This window comes from Eutrema salsugineum, unplaced genomic scaffold (genome assembly GCF_000478725.1).
Source record: "Eutrema salsugineum unplaced genomic scaffold, Eutsalg1_0 scaffold_10, whole genome shotgun sequence".
Lineage (NCBI taxonomy): Eukaryota > Viridiplantae > Streptophyta > Magnoliopsida > Brassicales > Brassicaceae > Eutrema > Eutrema salsugineum.
This window is the reverse complement of record NW_006256908.1, coordinates 3,396,797-3,419,025: the sequence shown is the minus strand read 5'-3', so window position 1 is coordinate 3,419,025 and position 22,229 is coordinate 3,396,797. Positions and strand designations below refer to the sequence as shown.

Here is a 22,229-nt window from a genome sequence, read left to right as displayed (position 1 = left end):
TCAGGGTATCCGATCAGTGTTCATCCATAATCTGCATTATTGGATATTGAATAACAAAATTTATCCATATTCTAAAGTTTTAGTCTTTATTTCTTAACAAAAATTTACAATTAGATTAAAATTCTCAAAATATAATTTATATCTAAAATACTGAACCGGCTCCAAAATCGATGATATGGTAATAGCATTTTCATATTCTACTCATTGATAGATCATCGCAAATTCGCAACTAATTATGAAGAGAAGCCTGTTCAATGCTTTTTGTTTTGGTTTTTGTCACAACAACAGGCAAATGATTAGTAAAAAACGGAAAACAATATACTATTTCTTGGCCGGTGAGATTAACTAACTATTATAGGTGTACGAATTACGATTAACAAATTGTGAACTTATTAAGGTGTATGGTATATTATCACGTATGGTCTGTAACAAAAAATTGTTAGTCAACGAATTATAGATTCCTTTTTAGCTATATATTGAATTGAGAAATGAAACGTTTGAGCAAATGATATTCTAAACTCTCAGAACCTCAACCAATCGAATTTTATATTCAGTTCAAAATAAGTATATGCATATTATATAAATAATTAAATAATAATAATCTACTTTCATCGCCAAAAAAGAGAGTTGACAAAAAAAGCACCAACAAACAGAAAACCATAGTCATATCAATAGAGTTTGCAGTAAGGCTAGATAAATTATCCATGATTGGAAATTTTATCAGTTATCCGATCCACTAGGACCCAACATTTTGGATATCCAGAATATCTATATCCTAATATTATAATTACTAGGTCTTGAGTCTCCACGAAATCACAGAGAAAATAAAGTATATTAAACTTTTAATTATTTTAAATATTTATAAGTAAACATACATATAATAAAAATGTGATGATACTTAGATGTAAATATCTAAATTTGAAAAATAACTATTATTATGAACAATAAATAGATATGACTTTTAAAAATATAAAAAAGATGAACGAAATCGTACAAAGCAATTAACACACCTTTTTATTTGAGTTTATAGTTTATAATTAATATAATAGTGTATAATTTAACATATACATCCATATAAAAAATAATTATACAATTGACATTGAGAAAAAGTTAAACAGCAATTATAACCAACATGATCAATTTTATCGATAGAAATTAATCGTTGATAGATATATTTTTACAATAAAAAGTTTTTAAAACATTATCATAATAAAAAATGTAAAAATCTCCAAACAAAGAGAATAAAATTCTAGTACAAAATCTTGTATGAAAAAAATTCAAATTTTTCATGACTTTTAAAAAATTTGGAAAACATTTGGATTTTTAAATCATTAGAAATAGTTTTGATACATCTTAAGTTAACATTATCTTTGAGAAACTTAAAAAATTCTTGAATTTATAAAATTATATAGCACTGAACATATTATATTAGCTTAAAAATTCTTAATTATGTGAAAGTAAAAGTAAAAGCTAGGATATAATTATATGCTCTTATATATCAGAGAAACAAAGACTCACTTAAAAACTTAATTAATAACAGTGGAGGCTCACGAGAAGTAGGGAGTAAAACACGATATTCTTTGCAACAAATTGAGAACAATGGCTATTTACTAACTGCATATGTTTCAGTACTTTCTAATGACTAAACCTAAGCATTACAATCGGGATATTGCATTAAGTTATTATTTAGTTTCTTTTTCGTGGTCTTCATCCTTTTTCTTAAAATTTTTAACATTATTTGTTCTTATATATATATAAAAAAACAGTTATGATATTATGACTAGCAATAGATATACTTATTATTCTAACTTTTTTGGGATAATGCTATCATTTGATATTCGTTGAAAATCACCATCTATTCAAAAATGAATTTTTAATAAATATGTGTAAATTAACATTACAAAAGTAATTTTTTAAATATATAATTTTAGTGATGTATTGTTAATCGAAGATTGTTGCTGGGAGAAACTTTCTAATTTTATTGAAGTTCCAGTGTTTATTTTTTTTTAATTCTTTTCTGCAAGCAAAATATTTACTTAAAAAATATATTATATCAATATCATATTAAACTTTTACATCCTTAAATGGAGGATAAAACAATAAAATTCCAACATTATCAGCCAAATTTTAAAAACATCCTACATGAGTAATTTTAAAAAATGAAAAAGTCAATACATAATAACTAATTTTGATCATATTATTGAATAAATAATACCTTCTTTGTTTAACAATAGTGAACTCATAGATCTTATGCCAGTAGTATTAGAAAAACTTGTAAATATACCAGATACTTCAACTTTATGACGTTTAACAGGTGAATTGTATGCTTGATATATAGAATGTTTACCCATCTCTAAATGAAATTAAAAACAATAATTTTGTTTTCTTGTTATATATATATATATATATTATTTGGTAGAAAGTTGTATTTTCTTAACGAAAAGTTATTCCTCTTCAATAAGTAATTGTGTTTTTATTTTGAAAAGAAGCAATGCTTCAATATTGATAAATAAATTGTTTAATTTTTGAATAGTTACATCGATTTAATAACCATTAACTCAAGAAGTGCAATGGTTGGTAAATTAACTTTAATTTTAAGAGTTGCAATGTTTAGTAAATACATACCTATAAACTCAACAGTTGCAATGGTTGATAAAATGACCATAATATTTAGAATTGCAATGTTTAGTAAAATAACCATAAACTCAATAATTTCAATAGTTCACCAAAATAATCATAATACTTAAATCTCTAACATTCATTTCCTATTAAAATGTAAGCATAGATTCACTATATAAACAACACATATACAAATAAAAAACCAGAAAACATAAACATACAATAGCTAGCAGTTATAAAAAAAATACAAATAAAAATATATTTAATGGTAAAACACAACGGTTCATACGTAGTTTTTCACAGAAAAGTATAATTTAAAAAAAAATAAACGAAAAAACACAACTTTATAATAATGATAACCTTTCATATTAATACATATTATACACCAAAATGTACAATTAATTTAAAATTGATAATAAATACAAAAGAAAAATAATTCATTCATAGTTTTTCACCGTTATTTTCTTCATAGATTTAGATTTTTATTTTGGTTCTTCCTAACCTTTTCTTTTGTCTGGAAACTTTTTTGTGATTTTTCATTTTCTTATTTTCAAGAGTACAATCTTCATCACTTTTACATAAATTGATTTCTTATGTGTCTTCTTTTTACACTTCACATCCAAATCTATTTGTTACATTATCCACTTTAGAATGTGCATCTTTAATCCCTATTATAATTTGGTATATCAATATTTCTTATGTCAAATAAATTATATAACTATTATAGTATAACCAAAAGTAGTGCTACATTTGCATATTTAATGATAAATTAAATTTAAAAATTAGATTTTAAAATATAACTAATCAACTCAAGGGACAAAAGATTATGTTGCCTTCTAATATTAATGATAAACTTGCCAAAAAATTATCATTTTTCAGTTTAGTGATATTTTTTTTAATTTTGTTCCAAAAATATATTTCTAAATATTAAGCGGATGTGAGGCCCTCTAATTCAAGTTCTTCTTTATTCATGTCTGAATATAATTTTTTTTTAAAAGCAAATTTTAAAATAGAACTAACAACTCATAGGAAAAAAAATATTATGTTGCATTTTAAGATTAGTAATATAATTGCCAAGAGAATTACCATTTTTAATCCAAATTATTTGGCTTTCTTTCCAAAAAATATTTTTTGGGGAATGAGCAGATCTTTCACGCTCCACTTTAAGTTTTTCTTTATTCATGACTAACCATATACTTAAAAGAAAATTTCTAACACCATTTCGGTTACAATTGCTTGCGGATGAACAATGTTTTTTCTCAAAGAATTCTAAGTTAATTTGAAAATTTTCAACAAAAAATTAATGTATAAGGTGTTGTTTTTCAAAATTAGAGAGCATTATGAAAAAAATTTCAAATAAAAAAAATAATGAAGAATAGAACAAAATATATACAATCTCCAAAAGACATAAAATTAAGAGAAGTAACCTTTAATAATCGTCGGTTATGTAAAACATGGTACAACTAATAAAATAAAACAAAAAGACACAACTGTAGAATTGTAACCATTGAATAAATTAGCAGTTATATACAAAAATATATAATTAATTAAAACTAGAAAAAAAAACAGAAAGACAAAATGGTCTACTCATAAATTTTATTTTATAGAATTCTAAAGTGTACAAATGAATAGTTGCAATAGTTTAGAAGAAATATAATTCCAACAGTTGCAATGATTTAATAATCATTAACTCAATATGTGCAATGGTTGGTAAAATAACCTTAAACTCAATAGTAGCAATGTTTATTAAATAATGGGTTTAATGCAAAAAAACCCAACACCTTATTTTTTTTTGCAAAAAAACCCATGAGCTCACAAAAATGCAAGTCAAACCACTCACCTACGAAGTCACCCGCTAAACGGCCCAGGCCCATATTGATGACGTGGCGTAATGAAAGTCTGTTAAAAAAATGGACGGAAGGTTAAATGCAGAGTTTTTTATTTGCGAAAACAGTGTGTTATTTCGAGTTGTTGTTGTTTTTTTCTTAAAAAAACGGCATGAAATTTGCCTTACACATAACTTCAAACACTTAGTCGATATTTTGAGAGAAAGGGGGAAATTAGAAATTAGGGTTTGTGGAAAATCGATTTGGGGAAAATTGATTTGGGGGAATTCGATTTGGGGGTAATCGATTTGGGGGAAATCGATGATGAGTTAGGGTTTAGTCGAATTCTCCAAAATCGTGGGGTCTAGGTTAGTGCCAACGACTTCGCGGATTCGAATCGAAGAGATTTTGCGGCGATTTTGAAGAATCTAAAATTTGAGGCTACAGAGTTGAGGATCTTACTTGTGAGGTAGAAATCGAGATTGTAAAATGAGGTAATGCTCTGTAACTCTTTCTCTGTATCATTTTTCATCTGTTATTGGAATCGATAGTCATAGTTTTTTTGTCGTTGTTATAGTTTCGATCTGTATTTAATGGCTGGAGGGTACTGGTCACCGGATGACTATTATCTTGGTGGGGAGTCTCATTTTGCGGGTAGACACAATAGTAAAGATGTTACAGTGAAGAAGATTGTGATTCTATTGACAGATTACATCGGGTATGAGGACAACATGAGGATGATATCTTGGTATCCGCCTGATCAGCCAGACAAAAAACAAGACATTGAAGATGATGAGTTGCTTGCTAGGGCTGTTCACTACGGTGTTGGGACAGGGGCTTTAACCCTTTATGTTGTTCGAGAAGATGACCCTTATATTGGTCGGCGATTAGGTGTTGCAAATTCATCAGTCTGATGACGAAGGCCTAGGGTTTAATGAAGACAATGCTTCTGATGGTTCACAATCTGACTCTGATGATCAAGTCGAAAATGGGAATGAAGAGCTTGATAAGTACAGCAGCAGTGATAGTGAAGAAAATGGAAAATTTGAGATAGATGAAACTAAGTACCGTAGGTTTGAGTTGGGTCAAGAATACCGGACGGTGGAGAGCTTCAAGAAAGCAGTCACTAAATATGCAGTGAAGCATAGGAAGGATATTAAGTACCACAGTCACTAACAGCAGTGTGTTGTGACAGAAAATGTCCTTGGAGGATATATGCATCAATAAACAGCAGCTCTACTAGGGTGGTTGTGAGGACTTTGCAGGAAGAACATAACTGCACTTGGCAGGGTAAAGTAAGTCTCCTCAATAATGCTAGAATATCTGAGTTGTTCATTGAAGAATTCAGACTGAATCCGGATTTTTCAGCAAATCAGTTGCAAATGAAACTATTGGCTCGTAACATTAATGTCCCTTGGACAATCTGTGAGAGGTCTAGGCTTAGATGTCTGCAAACGTTTGATAATGAGCAAGCCGAGCAATTTGGAAGACTTTTTGACTATGTGCATGAGCTGAAACGAGCAAAACCTGGATCTAAAGTGGAATGTGATGTCAGGGAGACCAGGTTCTACAGATTTTATGTATGTTTTGCTGGTCTGGCAGAAGGTTGGAAGTTAGCTTGTAGGCCTATTATTCACCTCGCTGGGACTCATCTGAAATGGAGAATGACAGGGGTACTTTTAGTGGCGTGTGGCCGAGATCCGAATGATCAGATGTATCCAATAGCTTGGAGTATTGTAGAAGTTGAGAACACACCGAATTGGTTGTGGTTCTTTGAACATTTGAAAGATGATTTGGGCTTGTCATCAGGTAATGGCTACACGTTGGCAAGTGACCATCAGAAAGGATTAATTGCTGTAGTCTAAATCGTCTTGCCATATGCTGAGCACAGGTCATGTGCAAGGCATGTTCATGCTAATTGGAAGAAGAAACACTCGGGAGCAGAGCTAGAAGATTTATTTTGGGCTGCAGCTGATTCGTATTATCCACAAGAGTTTGATAGGAAAATGAAAGAATTGAAGGAGTATGACTCTGATGCACATGCTGCATTGAAGACTAATGTCTTCTGTCTCTGGTCAAGGTAATATTCTAGTTTTACCATAGATGGTGTAATTTTTTTGCCGTTAGCTTAAAGTCTTTTGTTTGTTGATGTTGATGCAGGGCTTTTTTCTCTGAGTATTCAAAGTGTGATGCAGTCGAGAACAACTTAGGAGAGTCGTTCAATGCAGCTATCAGAATTGCACGAACAAAACCGGTGGTCGAAATGCTAGAAGAAATCAGACGGAGAGTGATGGTGTGTAATGATAAGAAGAGGCTCGAAGCTTCTAAAACCAGAGGAGATTACACTCCTAAAGTTGTGGCCTTACTTGATCAGCAGATCGAATTGGCGAAGCACTGTAGGCCATTACCTTGTGGACTTGGAAAATATGAAGTGGGCTATTTCAACGACAGGTATGTGGTGCATCTGAGGAATGAAACAAGCTGCACATGTAGGCTTTATCTCATTAGTGGAATTCCTTGCTGCCATATTGCTTCTGGACTTAGACTAGAGAGAAATGCTGATCAAGACCCAAAGACTCTTATTAGTCACTGGTTTACAGTTGAAAAGCTTAGAAAATGTTATGCTTCTGCTTTGAATCTTGTGAATGGTATGAACATGTGGGAGATAACTACCACTGTTCGGGTTAAACCTCCACCATACAAGAGACCTCCTGGTCGGCCTCCTGGTACACAGAGAAAGAAAGAGAAGGGTGAGGCCAAAAAACAACCCAAAGCAATCATGTTAAACTTAGCAATTTTTTGGTTTTTTTTAGCAATCGTGTTAAACTTAGCATTCTTTTGGTTTTTACTTTGTGTAGCACTGCAGCAAATGTGGTCAAGAAGGTCATAACATTCTCAAGTGCAAGAATGATCCAGCACTGAAACCTCCGAAGAGGCCACCGGGAAGGCCCCGTACTAGACCTATAAGTGAATCTTCTTCATAGCCACCTGAAAGCAGATATTTGTTGCCTCCAAGTGATGTCCGAGCTGAATCTTCTTCTCAGCCTGCACCAAACTGCAATTCTGTGCCTGGACCGAATAGAAATTGGGTGCCTCAGAGTAATGATGGAGCTGGTACTTCTCAGGTTGGTGGAGGTTGGGGAGCTTGGTTCAATAGTGGAGCTGGAGCTTCTTCTCAGCCTGAGGAAGATCAGGAAGATCTTCCGAGCCTCTCCTCTGCACTTCCACGAAGGAAGCGTGGCAGACCACGCAATAATCCATCTGCTGAAGGTCAGGCAGATATGCATTCTCAACCAACAAACAGAGTTACAAGATCAATGCAGCCTCCAAGAGTAATTTGAATTTTGGTTGGTTATTTTGGTTTACTTATACACATACATCTTATGGTTTCTTTACACAACTTTTTTTTTGTTTTGCAGGAAGGGTATGGTATCTTCACAAGTCCAGAGACAGGAGATGATTACATTCATCTTGGGAGGTCTATGAGAGATACAAGCAACAACACAGTCCTTCCAAGCAGCCTCTACCGAGCTAGAGAAGCAAAGAAGATGGCAGTTGCTTGTCGTGGTGGTAGTGGCCGTGGCTCCTCACAACCGTGATGTTTTTCTTTTGTTATGTTTTTAAAAAAACTACGTATTATGATGTGTTTTGAACAAGGAAAAAACTGGTTATGAGTCTTTGTTGAGACTTTGGTTGTTATGACTGTTATGAGTCTTTTTAATGGTGATTGTTATGATTGTGTTATGACTTTGTTATAAGTCATTTTAATGGTGGTTCTTATGCAGCATCTGATTCTTTTAGAATTCAACACATAAGATACACCTTACCAAATACAATAAAAGACAGATTCTGAAATATAAAACACAAAAGTAGATAGTCTTAACAAAGGATTAGATAGTCTTACATAACAACACAAAAGTAGATTGTCTTACATCAATTGAAATTAGCTTACAACACATAACTAGATATTCTTACATAATACCCTTTAATGTTTTATGGAAAATGAAGGGTTCAACCGATAATGCAACAAAAAGGAACACAAGCTTACTTCACCAAGCTTACTTCACCAAGCTAACAAGCACACCAACAACAACGATGGTAACAACGACGGCCACAACCATCTTCACCTCTTTTGCTTACTTTTTCTTCACATCAAGCAACTCCTTCACCATCTTCAATTCATCTTCTCCAAGTTTAGAACACTCAGAGTGGTAATGTCCATAGCGAATCCTAGCCTCAAGAGTCTTCAAATCTCCCTTCACTTCCATCAGCTCCTCAGTGAGTGCTTCATCCCACCACTTCCACACATGAACTCCTCCATCCTTAAAAAAAAATCGCTGATTCAACATACTAACTTCATCACTCACTTTTCAAATTATTTGGAATTGAATTTTCATCACATCATCCTAACAAGCATTCGATTTTCATCACAACATCCTAACAAGATTTCGATTTTCATCAGAGTATACTAACATCCAAACTTCATCACTCAATTAGCAAAAAAAATTCTGGAAATAAATTTTCACCACTCACTTCTTGCTCGTGAATAAAGGAACTCACAGAGTTGTTAGAACATGTATAGAAGCGCCTCCCCGGATTTGTGATTGTGTGAGAGGTAACAAGAACTGTAGAACCACCGCAAAAGCCCTTTGTGGGAATGCCGTGAAGACCATAGCGACGACCCCTAGAGCTAATGCTTGACCTGGATGAATCGCTGCTATGATTGAATGTCATCTTCCCTGTTAACAAATGAGTTGACTCAAAATTTTCAGAAAACCCAGATATCCAGAATTTTTAAAACCAGATTCTCAAACTAATACTCTAATATAACCAACCCAGAAACCAGCGATGAGTATAGAATCATGCACAAGCTCACCGTATCTGCTAGTTCAGGAAAAAGCTTCGATCTTCTTCTTTGAAACTTCCACTTCGCTTATACCGCCGCAAAGAACTAGAACCCTAATTTCGATTTTTTCCCCAAATCGAATGCTCCCACATATGAGACATAATGCCTTTTAACATGTTCCCTTTCATTTAAAGCACATGTCTATAATGTTGGTCGTAAAAACAACATGATCTTTCCGTAATTCAGAACGCTTTGTTTTGATTCCCGTAAGCGATATAACGATGACTTAACGGATGGGCCGTTTAACGGGTGACTTCGTAGGTGAGTGGTTTGACTTGCATTTTTGTGAGCTCATGGGTTTTTTTGCAAAAAAAATTAAGGTGCTGGGTTTTTTTTGCATTAAACCCTTAAATAATCATAAACTTAAGATTTGCAATGACTGTAAAATAATATAATCTCTAGAATTGTAATGTTTAGAGAAATAACATAAACTCAATAGTTGCAATGGTTCACTAAAAAACGGTAACACTTAAATCTCTAACATTCATTTCCCATTAAAATGTAATCATAGATTCACTAAATAAACAACACATATACTAATAACAAACAAAAAAAACACAACCATACAATACCAACCTTTCATAAAATTAGCAGTTACACACGAAAATATACAATTTATAAAATATTTAATGGAAATACACAACTGTTCATTCATAGTTTTTTCACGGAAATTTATAATATAAAAAAATTAAACGAAAAAACACAAAATTATAATAATAAATTTCGTAAAAAATAATTGTTATACATGAAAATGTACTATTAATAAAAAAATAATATGAATAGAAAGACACAATGGTTGATTCATAGTTTTTTATATTGTTATTTTCTTCAGAGATCAAGGTTTTTTTTGTTTTTCCTAGCCTTCTCTTTTGTTTTGAAACTTTTTTTGGGATTTTTCATTTTTTTTATTTTAAAACTTAAATCTTCATAACTTTCACATAAATTGGCTTCTTCATTGTCTTCTTTTTCATTTCACATCATATCTATTAGTTGTATTATCTACTTTAAAAAGTGCATCTTTAATCCTCATTATAGTTTGGTATATCATGTTTCATATGTCAAATAAATTATACAATTGTCTCATATTTTCTGGATAATGAGTGAATGGTAGATCCTCCAATTCAAGTTCTTCTTTATTCATGGCTGAATAAAATTAAAAAATATATATAACTAAAAAACTCATAAGACAAAAGAGAATATTGCTTTTTAAGATTAGTGATATGATTGCCAAGAGAATTACCATTTTTTGTCTAGTCCAAACTTTTTGGCTGTTGTTCTAAAAATCTTTCACCTTTTATTTTAAGTTTTTCTTTACTCATGGCTAACCATCTACTAAAAAATCTTTCTTGTAACATCATTTCTGTAACAATTGCTTGCAAATGAACAATTTTTTTATTAAAAATTTTTAAGTTAATTTGAAGTTTATCGACAATAAATTGATATATAAGGTGTTGTTTTTCAAAGTAAAAGAGCATTATAAGAAAAAAAGTTCAATAAAAGAAATAATGAACAATGAACAAAATATATTACAATCTTGAAAAGAAATAAGTATTAAGAAAAGCAACTGTTGATAATCAGCGGTTATGTACAAATGACACAATTAATAAAATAAAACAAAAAGATACAACCGTAGAATTGTAACATTTGAATAAAATAGCAGTTATACATGAAAAAGTACAATTAATTAAAACAAATAATAAATAGAAAGACACAATGGTTCAATGATTCATTCATAGTGTTTCATATTGTTATTACTAATAGTACTATTTCTTGCAAATGAACAATATTTTTATCAAGGAATTTTAAGTTAATTTGAAGTTTATTCACAATAAATTGATATATAAGGTGTTGCTTTTCAAAGTAAGAGAGCATTTTAAAAAAAAATAGTTCAATAGAATAAATACTAAAGAATAAAGCAAAATATATACAATCTTGAAAATACATAAGTATTAAGAGAAGCAATCGTTGATAATCAGCGGATATGTTACAACTAATAAAATAAAACAAAAAGACATAACCATAGAACTGTAGCCTTTGAATAAATTAGCAGTTATACATGAAAATGTACAAATAATTTAAAAAAATAATAAATAGAAAAACACAATGGTTCAATGATTTATTCATACTGTCTTTTTTTTTATCATAACCAACTAAATGAATACGAAAATTATCATGTCCAGTATTCTTAGATCTATCTCTTGCTTTTCGAAATACCTTTGCTTGAACATGAATTCATCAACCATATCTATCAACTGTGAAACAATATTCTCATCTAGCTCATCACTATCATCCCCATTCAGTGAAGTTAGACGATTTTTTAACTCATTAGCAGTATCAAAAATATACATTTGAGAGAACTTTGATAACAAAGATCCAATAAGATAATAATTTTCACCATGGACCTTGAAACAATACATTCCATATGTATTTTGAAAAAAAATAATCAATTTCTACACCCATAGAAGTAAAAGCTATGATAGAAATATATGCTCTTATATATTGGAGAAACAAAGGCTCACTTAAAAGATTAACTAATAATGGTGGAGGATCACGAGCAGTAGGGAGTAAAACACGACCTTGTTTGCAAAAAATTGAGAACAATGGTTGTTTAATACCTACATCTGTTTCAGTACTTTCTAATGACCAAACCCAAGCATTACAATCAGGACATTGCATTAAGTTATTATTTGGTTCATTTTTCGTGGTCTTCCTTCTTTTCCTTTATATTTTTAACATTATTAGTTCTAATATATTAAAAAACAGTTATGTTATTATGACTAGCAATAGAAATACTCACTATTCCAATTTTTTTTTTGGATAATGCTATTGTTTGATGTTGGTTGAAAATCACCATCTATTCAAAAAAAAATTTTTAATTATTATATTTCAATTAACATTCCAAAAGTATTTTTTGAAAAAATATATAATTTAAGTGATGTATTGTAATTGAAGATTGTTGTTAGAATTTGCAGTATTCATTGATTTTTGAAACTTTTCTGCAAGCAAAATATTTTTAAAAATATATTACATCAATTTCATATTAAACTTTTACACCCTTAAATGGAGGATGAAACAATAACAATTCAAATATTATCAGCCAAGTTTTAAAAACATCATACATGAGTAGTTTTTTTTTTTTAAGTCAATACATAATAACTAATTTTGATCATATTATTGAATGAATAATATCTTCTTCGTTTAACAATAGTGAACTCGTAAATCTTATGCTAATAGTGTTAGAAAAATTTGTAACTGTAGCAGATACTTCATTTTTATGGCGTTTAACAGGTGAATTGTATGCTTGATAGATAGAATGTTTACCCATTTCTAAATGAAAATTAAAACAAAAACTATGTCTTATTGTTATATATATATATATATATATTTGGTAGAAAGTTGTATCTTCTTAATGAAAATTTGTGCCTCTTCAATAAGTAATTGTGTCTTTATTCTGAAAAGATGCAATGCTTCAATATTTAAAAATAAATTGTTTAAATTTTGAACAGTTGCAATGGTTTAATAATTATCAACTAAAGATGTGTAATGGTTGGTAAATTAACTTTAATTTCAGTAGTTGTAATGTTTAGTAAATAACTAGAAACTCAAGAGTTGAAATGGTTGATAAAGTAACCATAAAATATAATTATAGATTCACTAAATAAAACATATTCATATATTAATAAATACAATCTTGAAAAGACATAAGTATTAAAAGAAACAACTGCTGATAATCAGCAGTTATGTACGAAATGATACAATTAGTAAGATAAAATGTAAAGAGACAACCATAAAATTGTAACTTTTGAATAAATTAGTAGTTATACATGAAAAAGTATAATTAATTAAAAAAATAATAACAAATAGAAAGACACAATGGTTCAGTGCATTCATAGTTTTTCATATTGTTATTATTTCCTACTATATGAGTAATTTTTTAAAAATTAAAAAGAAAATACATAATAATTAATTTTGATCACACTATTGAATAAATAATACCTTTTTAACAATAGTGAACTGGTAGATCTTATGCCAATGGTGTTAGAAAAAATTGTAATTGTAGCAGAACTTCATCTTTATGGCATTTAACAGATTAATTGTATGTTTTATAAATATAATGTTTACCCATCTCTAAATAAAAATAGAAAAAAAACTGTGTCTTATATATATATATATATATATATATATATATATATATATATAATTTGGTAGAAAGTTGTATTTTCTTAATGAAAAATTATGCCTCTTCAATTAATAATTGTGTCTTTATTTTGAAAAGATGTATTGCTCCAATATTGAAAAATAAAATGTTAAATTTTTGAACAGTTGCAATGGTTTAGTTATTATCAACTCAAGAGGTGGAATGGAGAGCAAATTAACCTTAATTACAAGAGTTGCAATGTTTAGTAAATAACTATAAACTCAATAGTTGCAATGGTTGATAAAATGATCATAATCTCTAAAATTACAATTAGGAAAATAACCATAAACTCAATAGTTGTAATGACTCACCAAAAAAATTAGCACTTAAATATTCCACATTCATTTTCTATTAAAATGTAATCATATATTCACTAAATAAACAACACATATACCCAAAAAAAACAAAAGACATAACCATAAAATAGCAAGCAGTTATATTCATTAAAATATATTTTAAAAAAAAATTAATGAAAGGACATAACGATTTATTCTTAGTTTTTCATAAAAATTATAATTTAAAAAAAATAAATAAATAAAAAGACACAACTTTATAATAATGATAACCTTTCATATTAATAACTGTTATACTAAAAAAACAAATATTAATTAAAATAATAATAAAAACAAAGATAAAATGATTCATTTATAGTTTTTCATATCGTCAGTTTATTTACAGATTTAGGCTTTTTTTTATGTTCTTCCTAGCCTTTTCTTTTGTCTTGATATATATATATATTTTTTTTTGATTTTGTTATTTTCAAAAAAAAAAAACCAAAAGACATAACCACAAAATAGCAAACAGTTATATTCATTAAAATATATTTTAAAAAATATTTAAAAGGAAGGACATAACGGTTTATTTATAATTTTTCACAGAAATTTATAATTTAAGAAAACAAATAAACAAAATACACAACTTTATAATAATGATAACCTTTCATATTAATAACTGTTATACTAAAAATATAATATTAATTAAAATAATAATAAAAACAAAGATAAAATGGTTCATTTATAGTTTTTCATATCGTCATTTTCTTCACAGATTTAGGTTTTTTTTTATGTTCCTCCTACCCTTTTCTTTTGTCTTGATATATATTTTTTTATTTTTTATTTTGTTATTTTCAAGACTAAAATCTTTATCACTTTCACATAAATTAGCTTCTTCTTTATCTTCCTTTTTCACTTCACATCCAAATATATTAGTTGCATTATCTACTTTAGAAAATGCATCTTTAATCCCCATTGTAGTTTGGTATATCATTCACGTGTCAAATAAATTATATAATTATTATAGTATAACCAAATGTATGTAGTGCTACACTTGCATATTTAATAATAAATTAAAAATCAGATTTTAAAATATAACTAATAAGCTCATAGGGAAAAAGATTATATTGCCTTCTAAAATTAGTTATAAACTTGTCAAAAGAATTAAAAATTTTCCGTTTAGTCCGATTTTTTTGAATTTTCTTCCTAAAATATTTTTCTGGATGTTGAGAGGATGTGAAACCCTCCAATTCAAGGTCTTCTTTATTCATGACTGAATAGATTTTTTAAAAAAAAAAATTGAAATGGAACTAAAAAAACCATAGGAAAAAAAAATTATGTTGCCTTTTAAGATTAGTAAAATGATTGCCAAGAGAATTATAATTTTTTGGCTTTTATTCCAAAAATATTTTCTTGGGAAATGAGCAGATCTTTCACCTTTCATTTTGAATTTTTTTTTTATTCATAGCTAACCATCTACTAAATTTTTTTTCTTGTAACATTATTTCTGTAACAATTGCTTGCAAATGAACAATGTTTTGATTCAAGAATTTTAAGTTGATTTGAAGATTATCAACAGCTAAATGATATATAAGATGTTGTTTTTCAAAGTAAGAGAGTATTATAAAAAATTTCAATAAAAAGATAATAAAGAATGAAATTAAATATACATAATCTTCAAAAGACATAAGTATTAAAAGAAACAACCTTTGATAGTCAGTGGTTTTATATGAAATAGTACAATTAATAAAATAAAATGAAAATACACAACCGTAGAATGATGAACTTTATATAAATTAGTAATTATACATGAAAATGTACAATTACTTAAAAATAATAATTAGAAAAATACAATGGTTCAATGGTTCATTCATAGTTTTTCATCCAATGTTTTAATAAGGAATTTTAAGTTTTTTTTTTAACGACTGAATTATATTGACTAAGAAACTTTTACAAAGTCTTGGTGTAACATGTGCGAGATAAATCTAGGAACATAGAAATAATAATTATACAAAGAATTCTCTGGTATTGCTTTCTTTGCTAAGATATCAGCTACCATATTCCTTTTTTTCCCCTCCAACAAAATTGGACGGACTTCTTCAAACTTTTGCTGCCAAAGCCTTGCTTCACGGATCCAATTGTGTAACCCAAAGTTGATTTTCTTTCCATTTAACAAATTGGTCACTAACTGATTATCTCCTTCAAATATGACCTTTTTGAAACCTCTAGTCCAACAGTGCTGCATTGAGATGATTAATGCTTGAAGTTCACTTTCAATTGCTTTAGAAACTTTGTTGGCTTGTGCTCGTCCTGAACCTTGATAAATGCCTCTGTTATCTCTGAGTATCCATCCTGCCTTAGCTGGAATATTTCTGTTGATGAAGGAAACATCATAACTGCATTTGATGAAGCCTTGTGAAGGTTTGTTCCAGTATGAGTGACGACTGGAGTGAGACATAATCAGAGGTGGAGTGTTGTGGTTCTTCCACGAGGGTTCGACGCAGTCATTCCATTCCATTGCATCTTGTCTTGCAAGCCTTAGAGTCAGTCCCCACGTTATATGTTGTTGTTGATACATCAACATATTCCGACTTTTCCATAATCTCCATAGAATCCACAAAGGCAAATGCTTAAAATGTGACAAAGTACTCCGGGTATTGCATGACAAACAAACCTCAATTTTTGCCTCAAGAGTCATAGTTTGATCCAGGATCGTTTAATTTGAAATGCCTGATCCTCTCCAAACCACCTGAGCATATGGGCAATCGAAAAACAGATACTTTACAGTTTCATCACCTCTGCAACATCTTTTACATCGTGAGTCCTAAGAGATATGTCTTATTTTTAAAGTATCTCCAGTACTTAACGCTTGTGAAAGTAATCTCCAGAGAAAATGTTTGAGTTTAGGCGCTATATGAAGTTTCCAAACTGTGCTCTTGACATTTAAGTCCCCGGGAGGAGCTCTTGACAGGGCATTATCTGGGAGGTGAGTACTGAGCCAGTATCCAGATTTCTGGGTGTAGATACCATCGTCTGTATAGTGATATCCGAGAAGATCTCTGCCTGTTGTTTGACTTATCTTAAGAGATAAAATGCTCTCAGCATTTTCAGCCTGAAAGATATCTCGTACAACATCTTCATCCCATCTTCTTCTTCTATTATCGATCAGTTGGGTCATGGTGATAGAATCATCTTTTTGGTCTCGTGGTCTTGGTGACCGTGGTGGATGAGTTGGTAACCACTGATCTTCCCAAACATTTATAAAGGATCCATCCCCAATGATAAATCTCATCCCCTTCTTCAATAGATCCTTGCCGTGTAACAGAGACTTCCAAACATAAAAGTCTTTGCGTTTTCTTGTGGCATTAAGAAGATGACTATCATGGAAGTATCTTCCCTGAAGGACTCTTGCTGCTAAACAGTTTGGATTTTGCAGAAATCTCTAAACCTGTTTTGCAAGCAAAGCGGTATTGAAGTTTTCAAGGTCTCAAAATCCCAAACCTCCTTTCTCTTTCGGGTAAACTTAATCTTTTCCAGGCGTACCAATGCATCCCTTTCTTATTGTTACCAGAACTCCACCAATATTTGGCCAGTATTGCACTGATCTCCTCACAGATAATTTTTGGAAGTTTGAAGACATTCATGGAGAAGATAGGCATAGCTAAAGCCACTGATTTGAATAGTATTTCCTTTCCCCCGTGTGAAAGGAAGCCCTTACTCCAACCTTGTGTACGGTCTTGCACTTTATCAATAATATACTGAAAAATTTCACTCTTCTTAGAGCCAAATTTGCTCCGGCAACCCAAGATACTTCTCATTTCCACCATCATTGTGGATATTTAGGATGTTCCTCATCACTGTCCTTGTAGTATCTTTAACCTTTCTTCCAAAAGTGATCGCAGATAAGTTAACAGCTTGTCCTGAGATAGCTTCATAGGTTGCAAGTGTTCGTTTGATACCTCTGCAAGATTTGACATTCGCCAAAGTAAAAAAGAGGGAATCATCTGCAAAAAGAAGATGATTGATCATCGGACTTCTGTTGCTAATCTTGATTCCCTGAATTTGTCTTTCAGCCATTGCTCTATTCATTAGGTGTGACAGAACTTCAGCACACAAAATGAACAGCTATGGGGATAATGGATCCCCTTGACGCAGACCTCTCTTTGGTGATATAAGCCCACAAGGTTGTCCTTGATGAGAATAGAAAATCTGACTGTAGAAACGCATGTCATGATCCATTGAATCCATTTGTCTGTAAAGCCCATTCTTTTCATAGTTTCCTCCAAGAATCTCCATTCAAGACAATCATAGGCTTTGGTGATATCTGTTTTGATCACCATATATGATTGAGCTTGCCTTTTCCTTACTTTTAAAATGTGCAGGATCTCATGAGCAATGATGATGTTGTCAGTGATCATTCTTCCAGGAATAAATGCAGCTTGGTTTTCTGTTATTAGACTTGAGAGATAGGGTTTGAGTCGATTCACCAAAATCTTAGAAATGATTTTGTATGAAACGTTACACAGGGCTATAGGTCTGAAGTCTTTCATTGTTATAGGAGGCGTCACTTTTGGTATCAAGCAAATGTTGGTATGGTTGTGGCTTTGCTCCAACTGACCAGATTTGAAAAAAGCTTGAACTTCAGAAAGTATTGCAGGGTTGATTTCAGACCAGAACTTCTCATAGAAATCTCCAGAGAGACCATTAGGGCCTGGTTCCCGATGTGGACCAATATCAAATACCGCTTTCTGAATTTCCTCAAGGGTAACAGATCTCGTTAAGTCTTCTTTTGTTTCAGGGGTTACTGTTTGGTGAAAATCTCGGAAAGCCTCCTCATATAATCCCTGTGCCACTGGAGTTGAAGTATATAGATTTTGAAAATACTGGATATCTACTTCTTGAACCTCCGCAGATCCTCTCTTGATCACCCCTTCTTCATTCATAATAGAATTTAGTCTATTACGACTTCGCTTTGCTTTAGTGTCAGAGTGAAAATATTTAGTGTTCCGGTCACCGGATTGTAACCAAGAGATCCTGCTTTTTTGTTTCCAGAATAGCTCCTCTTCAATGTACGCTTTGTTGAGTGCATTACTAAGGGATCTTCTTTCATCGTTGGATAAGGAGCCAGATGCAATTCCTCGATCCAGTTTATGACGAATGGTAGCTATTTTCTCTGCAGCGTTTAGGCGTTTGGTCTTTTTCCACTTTGAGATGTACTTCCTGCAGTTGTGTATTCTTTCAACCATACTTGTGTTTGTATTTGTCCTTGTCTGTGTCAGATTCTTTTCTTGTAAAACTGAGTCCTGAAAACCATCTTTATCATAGCAACGACCATCAAAAGTGAATCTTCCTCTCCTGATCTCTTGATCCTTAGACATAAAAGTTATGAGAGGTTGATGATCAGACTCAGTGAACTCCAAGTATTCTGTTGCAGATGCAGGGAAAATATTGTGCCATTCACTTGTTGCCATTGATTTATCTAAACAACAAGTAACATAGTGTTGTCCTCTTTGACCAGCCCAAGAGAACTTGTCACCCGCAACCTTTAACTCCGTAAATTCACAGCTCATTGCCATTCTTCGAAAGTCTCTGAAGGATGCATCTGAACAAACAGGACCCCCTTTCTTCTCATGGTTTCCAAAAAACTCATTGAAATCACCTAGAATAAACCATGGTTGCCCTCGTCTGTTTGTCCCAATTCTTTCTAATATCTCCCATAAATGGTTTCTTTGACTAGTTTCAGGATGCCCGTAAACAAATGAACAGATAAAGCTGATTCCATTGCACTTGACTGAACAGTCTACAAGGTTAGGGGATTGATAAAAAACAGATACTTCTACTTCATTCTTCCAGAAAATAACTAATCTTCCACTAAGTCCTACTGGTGAAACGATTACATTCTTAACAAAGCCTAACTGGCCGCCAACATCTCTAATATAATCGTCATGCTGCTTTGTCTCTGAAAGGTAGATGATGTCCGGGAGATAAGTCCTGTTTATCTCCTTTAGACGTCGAACCGTCGAGTCTGAACCTAACCCTCGACAGTTCCAATGGAGTGTCCTCATGGGGGCTTTGGTGGTTCAGGGCCCACCGCGCCTCCAACGGCCTGTTTAGCGGAAGAAGATGAGCTTCCTCCACTGCAATCTCCTCCACCAATTCCCATTGCTCTCTTATTCGCTTCTGTTTCCTCTGCATCTAGCTTTCTCTTGCGGTGAAGGTAATCCACCTTGATTTGTACACCTTGGTTTGGGCGTCTCTCATCTTCAGGTCCATCGTCCCCCTCCTCATCATCAGATAGATGGATAACTCCTCCATTTTGAACCAGACAAGACCTAGAATCATGTGTGAGAATTCCACAAACCTCGCAAAAACCTCGGAGTCTCTCATAACGAAACCTCAGAAGCGTGTTAACTCCAGGCGTGAATTGAAAGTGGCGTTGGAATCTTAGAGGTTGAGTGATGTCCCAGTTGACTCTAACCCGGGCCTACTTACGTCTTGAAATGGCCTCCGCATTGTAATCGACTTCCATCAACATGCCAAAAGCTCTGCCGATATGAGCAATGACGTCTTGGTTCACAAATTGCAGAGGTATCCCTCGAATCTGGATCCAAAAAGGGATGAAATCCAGCAAGGCAAAGTCCATCAGTGGCGCCCATCTTTGCAGCACCAATATTCGATCTGCAAACGCCCATGGACCACGTCTGAGTACACTCTCCAAAGTTTCCTCTGTCGGAAAGATGAACTGGACTCTGTGGTTGTCAGCAATTCTTCCAAATATCAACCCTTCTAGCCCCCAAATTCGAGGCATATTTTCAACAATCGAATGGAGGTTTTGTCTGCGTGGAATGGTGGGGCGGCCCATGATCACAAATCGGTTCTCATTGTCTGCTTGATTCACCATATCAACCGGAAGGACAAATGGTGCATCTTATGCATCGAGATTAAGTTCTTGAACCGCTCTTCTCAAATTATCTCCCATTTTGAGTAGTGTGAAATAGAAACGAAGTGGAAAGAAGGAGTTTGCAGGGATTTGCAAGCAAAGATGTGGAGATGGTAACCATCGCTGAGGATTATATATACGCTTCTTCACCGAGTTTGATGGGAGATGGGCATCACTATGAAATGTGGTTTCATTAGTGGGAATAACTGCTCGCTAACAAGGAACAGGGACATGATCTCCTGTCTTGCCGAAAAGTGGATTACAAACTGTCACCAGAGAAGTGAACAAGGGATAAAACTGTTCAAGAAACTGTCGTAATAATCGCCATAAAATCGCCTTATAAATCGCCATTTTTACCAAAGTGTGACTAAGGAATTTTAAGTTAATTTGAAGTTTATCATCCAATAAATTGATATATAAGAGGTTGTTTCGCAAAGTAGAAAGTATTATTAAATAAAGTTCAAAAAATAGATAATGAAGATTGAAACAAAATATATACAAACTTGAAAAGACATAAGTATAAAGAAAAATATTTCGTTAAGAATCAGTGGTTATATACGAAATTGTATAATTCATAAAGTAAAACAAAATGACACAACTGTAAAATTGTAACCTATGAATAAATTAGCAGTTATAAATGAAAATATACAATAGAAAGACACAATTGGTCAATGATTCATGAATTATAACATTTGAATAAATTAGCAGCTATAAATGACAAGGTACAATAGAAAGACACAATGGTTCAATGGTTCATTCATAGTTTTTCATTTTGTTATTATTAATAGATAAATTCAAGTGATATAAATTTTGAAGACGGATATCTGAGTTATAGATTATGTATTAATAATACTTATTTTGAATGTTTTGTGTTTTTTAGATTCTCAGGAGTAAGTAGAAATCAAAAACAAGAAAATTCATGTTCTAAAGGAGTTTATTAAGATAGACAACAAGGTTGAAATAGAAATAGCTCATTATAAACTTGATTCCAATGCAAAAACAAAAGAAAAAAAAAAAAGAAACCTAACTTGTCACCAAGAAAAAAAAAAATTAGATTGATATTCATAAAGAGGGAAGAAGGTGAATTGCAAAACTTGCAATCTCAAAGTTATCTATTTATCTTTAACAACACATATATACTTGCTAGAAACCTTAGCATACCCTAGCATACCCTAGCATACATGGGTTTGCTAATACTTCATTAAATTTATTGGACTAATGTTGGGTCTGTCTCTGTCATATAGATGGTCTAACATCAGAGTCGGATATGGATATGTAAATCTGTTCGCTGCATTTACATCAATTGCATTAGCCAGCATTAGCCAAAAATCAACACACAATAAGAACAATCTATATACTCTTGCAACAAACCAAGTCTTATGTCAACTAAACCAAGGATCTGCAACTCAAAAATCACAGCTCGAAAAATATATCATATTCTCGTGTATCTATGTAACCTAAGATATAG

The 22,229-nt window shown here is 31.8% G+C and overlaps 1 protein-coding gene and 1 pseudogene across 1 annotated transcript; both read right to left on the bottom strand.

Annotated features, from left to right (window-relative positions):
- Positions 1–8,581: 8,581 nt before the first annotated feature.
- LOC112081514 lies at positions 8,582–19,886 on the bottom strand. The gene is made up of 3 exons (XM_024148271.1): positions 18,344–19,886; positions 9,006–9,184; positions 8,582–8,767 (listed from the first exon to the last, which is right to left on the bottom strand). Exons 1-3 carry the CDS (start codon positions 19,884–19,886, stop codon positions 8,582–8,584), a joined length of 1,908 nt encoding a protein of 635 aa, XP_024004039.1.
- Positions 19,883–21,112, bottom strand: LOC112081513 (annotated as a pseudogene).
- Positions 21,113–22,229: the final 1,117 nt, after the last annotated feature.

Bases quoted from the DNA above. Each gene is read 5' to 3' on its own strand.
- LOC112081514 (XM_024148271.1), bottom strand. From the start codon at position 19,886: ATGAGGACACTCCATTGGAACTGTCGAGGGTTAGGTTCAGACTCGACG. The intron at 9,185-18,343 runs GTAACGTTTCAT...ATTTGTTAACAG, and splicing joins CTTCAGACCTATAGCCCTGT to GGAAGATGACATTCAATCAT. The intron at 8,768-9,005 runs GTGAGTTCCTTT...TTTTTTTTTAAG, and splicing joins ATACATGTTCTAACAACTCT to GATGGAGGAGTTCATGTGTG.